Raw genomic sequence first — 7681 nt, 5'->3', positions numbered from 1 at the left:
AGAGAGAGAGAGAGAGAGAGAGAGAGAGAGAGAGAGAGAGCATCAATCGTTCTCAAGTAAGGAGGATCGTTGAGCCTTAACATTTACGTTGTTTTTAGGATTGTTAGGCCTATCGTTTTCTCTAAATTACGGTGCCAAAAAATCGTGAGCGGAACCGAATAGGTCTGGGAAACGGCGGCATTTTGATTGGGCGGCGACAGAGCAGGCCACGGAAGGCAGCCTTTTGCTGAAATTCCAGCTGAAACTCGCGAGATTTCCAATTTCTGGCTGGTGCGCCTAGAAGAGAGACAGGCTGGGCGAGCGAGCTGAGAAGATGGTCGTCCGTCGATCGCACCCTTCGGACACGGCTGCTCAGCGCTTTGAAATCAAGTAACGCGGACCATCGCCAATCGGCTCTTCTTTTGGCGCGCTTGACAACTTGTCGAGATTACCATCATCACCTTCCCCATCGGCAGCAGCTGCTTCTTGATCGTCCTCCGCCTCCTTCCTCGCCGCGTCTCTTGATCAACCGTCGCACGCCTGACAGTCACATCAGGCGCCTCGCTGTCTGATCTAGGAGCTGTAAACTCACTTTCCGGCCAGCGGCACGTCAGCTTGCAACCTCCTTCGCATCACCATCTCTACATTGCCACCGCCGTCATGCTGCGCTCGTTGGCTGCTTCCAGCTCGGCAGTGCGCCTTGCCCCTCGCGGCAGCGCTGCTACTCGTCTGCCGTCCACTTCTGCTTCGTTCGCCACCTCTGCTTCGCGTCGCCAGGCCACCCCTGCACCTGCTCCACCCAAGATGGTTAAGCTCACCATCAACGGCAAAGAGATCGAAGTTGAGCAGGGTACCGCCCTTATCCAGGCTTGCGAGAAGGCCGGCGCTCAGATCCCGCGCTTCTGCTACCACGAGCGCCTCATGGTTGCCGGTAACTGTCGAATGTGCCTCGTCGAGTCCAAGGGTGCCCCCAAGCCTCTTGCCTCCTGTGCATTCCCAGCCATGCCCGGTCAGCAGATCTTCACCGACACTCCCCTCGTTGCCAAGGCTCGTGAGGGTGTGATGGAGTTCCTGCTCGCCAACCACCCGTTGGACTGTCCCATTTGCGATTGGGGTGGAGAGTGCGATCTTCAGGACCAGTCGATGCGATACGGTTCCGACCGATCGCGTTTCCACGAGATTAAGGGCAAGCGTGCCGTCGAAGACAAGAACCTCGGCCCTCTTGTCAAGACCGTCATGACTCGTTGCATTCAGTGCACCCGATGCGTCCGTTACGCCAACGACGTTGCCGGTGTCCAGGAGATGGGAACCACGGGCCGTGGCAACGACCTCCAGATCGGCATGTACATCGAGAAGACGATGAACTCCGAAATTTCGGGCAACATTATCGACCTGTGCCCCGTCGGTGCGCTCACTTCAAAGCCCTACGCCTTCCACGCCCGTCCCTGGGAGCTCAAGAAGACCGAGTCGGTCGATGTTCTGGACGCCGTTGGATCCAACATCCGCGTCGACTCGCGCGGTGTCCAGGTGATGCGCATCCTTCCCCGCACCAACGACGATGTCAACGAGGAGTGGATCAACGACAAGACCCGATTTGCCAACGATGGTCTCAAATACCAGCGTCTCACCACGCCTCTCATCAAGCAGGGTGACCGCTTCGTGCCCGCCTCGTGGCCCGAGGCGCTCGCCACCATCGCTGAGGGTCTCGCCTCGTCGGGCGCCAAGGGTGACGAGATCAAGGCTGTCGCCGGCTCGCTCGCCGACGTCGAGTCGATGGTCGTCCTCAAGGATCTGATTAACAAGCTCGGCTCGGACAACCTCGCCACCGACCAGGTCAACGGTGACCAGGCTCCCATCTACGGTTCCGACTTCCGATCCAACTACACCTTCAACACCACCATCCCCGGTATCGAGGAGGCTGATGTGCTGTTGCTCGTGGGCACCAACCCCCGTCACGAGGCAGCCATCGTCAACACGCGCATCCGCAAGGCATACCTCCATCGCGAGCTCGATGTCGGCCTGATCGGCGAGAAGGTTGATCTCACCTACGACTACGACCACGTCGGTACCGATGCCAAGGCGGTGCAGGATCTGCTCGCCGGCAAGGGCGCCTTCGCCAAGAAGTTCAAGCAAGCCAAGAGGCCCATGATCGTGGTCGGAAGCGCCGTCGCCGAGCACCCTGATGGCCAGGCGATCCTCGGCAACCTGGCCGAGCTGGTCAAGGCTAACAAGGGCAAGCTGCTCAACGGCGAATGGAACGGCTACAACGTGCTCCAGCGTCAGGCGTCGCGCACCGGTGCGCTCGACATCGGATTCACCCCCTCGCCCGCTGCGGCGAAGACGACGCCCAAGTTCATCTACCTGCTCAACGCCGACGACATTGCACCCGAGACGATCCCGCGCGATGCATTCGTAGTCTACCAGGGCCACCACGGTGATGTGGGTGCGCAATTTGCCGACGTCTGCTTGCCTGGATCGGCGTACACGGAGAAGGCCACGACATATGTCAACACCGAGGGACGTACACAAGTGACACGAGCGGCGGTGCCGCCACCAGGTGCAGCGCGCGAGGACTGGAAGATTGTCCGTGCGCTTTCCGAGGTGATGGGCGCGACGGTGCCGTACAACGACATCCTGGATGTACGAGACCGCATGTTTGAGATTTCACCTACGCTGGTTCGATACGAGGTAGCAGAGCCATCGACGACATCGGCGCCATTGGCGGTGGAAGAGCTCGCCAAGCTGGCCAAGTCGAAGGTGTCGGGTGCACCTTTGTTGAGGCCCATCCAGAACTTCTACCAGACTGACGCCATTTCGCGCGCATCACCAACCATGGCCAAGTGCACTGCCGCGTTTGTCGAGGGACTGCCAATGGACAAGGTGGACGGCAAGGCTTCACTAGCTGCCTTCAACTAAATCCTCCTTCCAGCATACACGCACATGTGATCTGTAGTTAGTTTATTCACTGAGATTCATCCCGCTCAACGCTTTCAAGGCTCTGGCCCCGATTCGTTGGGATTGTGAATGCAATCTCAAATCGTTTCCATATCCTTTTTCTACTGCTCTCGATACTTGACACCAGTCGATTCAGAGTGAGATTGGCAGTCTATGAGGACAAGAAGTGCTTTGAGTCATATGAACTGTGCGACGGTACAATGGACACTGACGGTTATCTGATGTTCAGGATCGGATCAAAATGAAAGGAAGTGGCGTTCGGGCGATTTCTTTGAAGCGAGAGAGGGAACGCCGGGTTGCGATGTTTCGAAATTCGCTTGGTTGCGTTGTCATTTCGCTACAAGACCGAATGTATGCCTAATGACGGAATCGCCTAGATTACAGAAATTGTTTTGCAAGAAAATCAACTTTGACGGAGAATTTCCGATGTTGCTCTGCGGTTCTCCGCATCGAAAATCGTTTCCAAGAAATCGAGTCTGCAGGGATTCACTGTCTTCCAAGGCGGCTGGAATCCGAAATATTGACTGCAGCCGAGTGCGATGATAAACATACACCGATGCTCGACGTGATGCATAACAGAGGGCGTCGCGATGGTCGCATCTCCGACCTCGATCGCATGGCTTGTGATAAGACAGATAGGGAAGCACAAAAAGCGATGGAAGGTGATGACGGTGGAGAGTATGAACCGCAAAGCGATGGTGAGCAGGCCGTCCTGGCTTGGCGATCCAGAGTGCTGGTCGGTGGCCTCTATGCCAAGGCAGGCCGGCTAAGACGTTCCGAAAAAAAAGCTCTAATCGCCTGTAGTGATTCTGTGGGTGAATTTGAGCAAACCGTTCCAGACAGGGCTACGCCGGCATGACACTTGGTCATGGGATCAAGACTCCGGCCCATCCGAAAGGGGCGCAGGATGCAATATGTGCATCCATGGAAGAGTCGACACGGAGTGCAGAACTCGGATCTCCTGCCGATGGGCTGTTTAAGAGCCCACCTGGAGGCTGTGAGGTATGGAAGCTTGGTTCTCCGATTGCTTGATTTCCAACTGCTCATTTGGAGCGTGGAGAATCCCTGAATTTCTTGAATCCTTTGTCTCCGGCGGCGTAGTCTATTGCCTTTGCCTTGCCAGCACAACCTGCTTTTCCGGTCGCTTCCCGGTTGACTTGCTTCCATCACCATCCTAGACACTGCGCTTCACGCTGCCGCGCTGCTTTCATCTCGATCAACGACGCCGTCCATCCGACCACTTGATCGCGCCAGCGCACTTGAAGGCGACCACCAGGCGTCAGACCCAGCTTCATTGATGGCTTCGACAGAGTTGTCATTTCGCTTTGCCAAACCGATGTCCATCTCCGTGCGCCTTGCTTGATTGACACCAGACCGTCGGCATCCCTTGTCTTGCTCGTCAGCCTCCAATCCTGTGCTCTCAGTACTCACTATAGCCGAAGGCAGCGACGACTCAGATCCTCCCCCAGTACCCACATTCGTCGGCACGATGAGGACCATTCATCGCATTCCGTCCTCGATTCGCGTTCGCAGAACAGAGACAGCGGAACCCTACCCAGACCAAACGCCCGCCGCTGACGACCGCTTCAGCAATGTCCACGACGGCTCATCGGCGCGGCCCGCGACCGGTGACTACTTCTCTCCGCTTAGCTTCCGTCGAGGCTCGGCTTCAACCGTTGGCGCCGAGGCTGATTCATCTAGAAGGGATCGCCTCACGCCCGGCGCCGAAGCATCGTGGCGAACCTCGACACGCAGCGACGCTGGACGTGAAGATGACGATGGGATACTGCGCCTCGAAATGCAAGCAGCAAGGCGCGCGATTCACGATGAAGAGCGTCGCGAGCACTGTGGACGCGACAAGCACAGATCCAGTCGATCTCCTCCAGATGACTTTCCGCCCATTCGATTGAGTGACGACTCGCTAAGCCCGCAGATTCCCAACAGATCATCCAGCCGTAGACCCGGTGCCGTCGAAGGCCTTGCGATGCGCCATCACCGCCAGCGCAAGCAGGAACGTCGCAGAAAGCGTCAAGAGCATCGTAACTCCGTATCCACAAGTTCATCTCGTTCCTCCTCCACCGATTCGCGAGACGATGTCGCCCCGTTCCGCCAAAATGATCCCCGCCGTGGCAGCGATGGCCTCTCGCTACATCCATCCAATACTCGTAATCTGTCCGACGTTCAAGAGGAGCGTTCGAGCCAACTCACGACACCAAGCGCAGCCCGACCCAATCCGTCTTTTGTCATAAGCCCACCAACGCAACAGGCCGACACGGATGCGGATCCAAACACGAAGCGAGCCCGACGGAACACGGTTGCAGACGAAGGGCTCATGGCCACATCTCGTCGTTTGTATGACTCTTTGATACGACGCAAGTCCGATCAAGGCCAATCCAACAGCGACGAGGAGCAGCGAAGAGCTCTGACGCCTTCATCACGTACCAGAGACGACCATCCTGATGCTCAGCACGACTCGACAGACTCTTCCAGCAGCAGCGACATGCACGAGGATGAGGTGGTTGACTACCTCGACGTCGTGGATCCAGAGGTAGCTACCGTCACCGCGCTACAGAATGTCGGTAACTCGATCTTCTTTCCACCGATACCCATGCTCTACAGTCGCAGACCCACCATCAGCTTGCCGTCTGCAGCAGCTCGGCAGGCTCCTCCATCGCCACGCGCCACCCCACAGTACGAAGCGAGGCCTGAAGATATCGAGCTCGGCCTCAGATCAAGCTCGGCGCAACAGAACAAGGAAGAGGACGCTCCCAGGTTCGGCAGCATGCGTCGTATGGCTTCGCTCGTGCCCGGTCGCAAGAAGAAGGAGGTGCCTCCCACCACGGAAGAGGAGCGCAGCAAACACATCAAGGAGTGGGCGCAGATGGACGAAGAGGAGCGCAACGAGCTTGACGAGCACGTTCGTCTGTTGCTGACCAAAAAGGCCAAGTTCAAACGCGCTGCCAGAGGCTTTTGGAGGTACGTCAAGACGCCGCACGGATTCATCATCACCACATACGCCTTCCTCATCACTTTCTGGGGCACAGCCATCTGTCTCTTCCTGCTTCGATGGATCGACGTCGGCAATAGAGCGAGGCAGAGGTACTGGATCGAGATCTGCGATCAGATCCTGTGTGCGCTCTTCACTGCCGTAGGTCTGGGCTTCGCCCCCTTCCGCGCTGTCGACACCTACAGGATGGTGCAGATTGTCCACTATCACAAGTTGACGTACAAGCGAAGGAAGGAGCTGAACCTGCCCGAACTCAAGGACAAGAACGAGCTGCCTCGCGCTGCACCTCGACTCGACTTTGGGCAGATGACAAACACGATGATGATCAAGACAGGTCTGCGAAAGGAGTTGACCGGTCAGAATACGGAAGCAGGCGAGCAGAGGAACGCGACCGATGCAGCAGATGCTAATACGACGGACGAGGCAAGTGCTGGCAACGAGACCGGACAGGGACCCGGAACAGTGGGTGCGCTGCTTGATCCCGTGCAGTCGAGGCAGAGCGCGTGCGAGGTGGAGGAACTCAAAAAGGAGCGCCGACACAAGCACGCCTTCTTCCATCGCAAAAAGCACAGCAAAGGGTCGGTTGACGAAGAGCAGAGGAAAAGGAGATCGGATGGATCCGCATCAAGCGAGGGCTCACCGGCGCCTACCCAACACAAGACCTATCCGAACAAGGACGGCATTATACCCTTGGGACAGCTCAAACGCAACCCGTCGATCGCATCCGAACTGCCGCGCGATGCCGAAGACGTTGTGGTTCTCAGTCCCAAACAGCAAGCCAACCTGGAATACCAGCAACGAAAGTTCCACGAATCGCACACGTTCTACCGCTATCGCGAGACGGTGACGCATCGACCGTTTGAGCTATCGCTCATGATGGCTATCGTCATCTTGCTCGATTGCCACTCGTGCTTGCAGGCTTCTCTTGGAGGTACGACCTGGGGTATTTACTATAAGAACAGACCCACCTCGGTGACGGCCACGATCATTACGTTTTCCTTGAGCTGCAATGCTGTGGCGGGGCTGTTGATCTGGTGGGGCGGCAACAGGACCAAGAAGAAGGAGGAGGTGGAGAGGTTGTTGGGCATAGCGTTGGAGGAGGAGGCCCTGAGGAAGATGAGGAAGAAGGAGAGGAGGAGGTTGGAGGCTGAGCGCGAGGCGAGGAGGGAGTGGGCCGAGGAGGGGAGGAAGTTGCATGGAGAGCGGGGTGCGGCGGATGAGGGGGTGAAGTTTGCGGGCGAGACGGGCGGCGATGCCAGGAAGGAGACGGGTGCAGGGCCGGTGAGAGGCGTCGAACAGTCCGGGTTGGAATGCATTCAGGAACATTGAGATTTTGTCCGCAATCACCCTTGTCACGATCAAGTAGACCAATAGACATGGTGCTTTTCCTCTATCAAGTGTCGACTGTCGTGTGTGTCTGTCGATGAATAGTGCCGCGAAGCTCAGCTCTTTTCTTACGATTGTCGGTTGTGGCGTGTGTTTGTTTTGATACATCGTGCAGCAACACCGAGCTCAGATTTTGAGGAGCACACGTTCTCCACTCCATGTCACAAGGAACTTCTTTGCCGGAAAGGACATGGTGCTTTTTCCCTCTTCTCCTTCTCCTTCCGAGTGGTCGACTGTCGTGTGTGTGGGGGGGGGGTTTTGTGATGCCGTGAACAGATGCAGCAACATTGAGCTCAGGTCTTGAGAAACGCAGTCACAGGCCCGCACTCTTTTCCCCTTTTCACAGCCAAAGGT

At 57.0% G+C, this 7681-nt stretch overlaps 2 protein-coding genes across 2 annotated transcripts; both read left to right on the top strand.

Annotated features, from left to right (window-relative positions):
- Nucleotides 1-639: 639 nt before the first annotated feature.
- Nucleotides 640-2895, top strand: PHSY_006007 (potential mitochondrial Complex I, NUAM_75kd subunit fragment; the record flags this gene model as incomplete). Its single annotated transcript, XM_012336610.1, has 1 exon — nucleotides 640-2895. The coding sequence occupies one exon, from the start codon at nucleotides 640-642 to the stop codon at nucleotides 2893-2895; it is 2256 nt and encodes a 751-aa protein (XP_012192000.1).
- A 607-nt stretch (nucleotides 2896-3502) lies between these two features.
- Nucleotides 3503-7270, top strand: PHSY_006006 (hypothetical protein; the record flags this gene model as incomplete). Its single annotated transcript, XM_012336609.1, has 2 exons — nucleotides 3503-3632; nucleotides 4338-7270. The coding sequence occupies 2 exons, from the start codon at nucleotides 3503-3505 to the stop codon at nucleotides 7268-7270; spliced, it is 3063 nt and encodes a 1020-aa protein (XP_012191999.1).
- Between the last annotated feature and the right edge of the window lie 411 nt (nucleotides 7271-7681).

This window comes from Pseudozyma hubeiensis (genome assembly GCF_000403515.1).
Source record: "Pseudozyma hubeiensis SY62 DNA, scaffold: PHS57, whole genome shotgun sequence".
NCBI lineage: Eukaryota > Fungi > Basidiomycota > Ustilaginomycetes > Ustilaginales > Ustilaginaceae > Pseudozyma > Pseudozyma hubeiensis.
The sequence above is the reverse complement of the archived record's forward strand: the minus strand, read 5'-3'. Positions and strand labels throughout refer to the sequence as shown.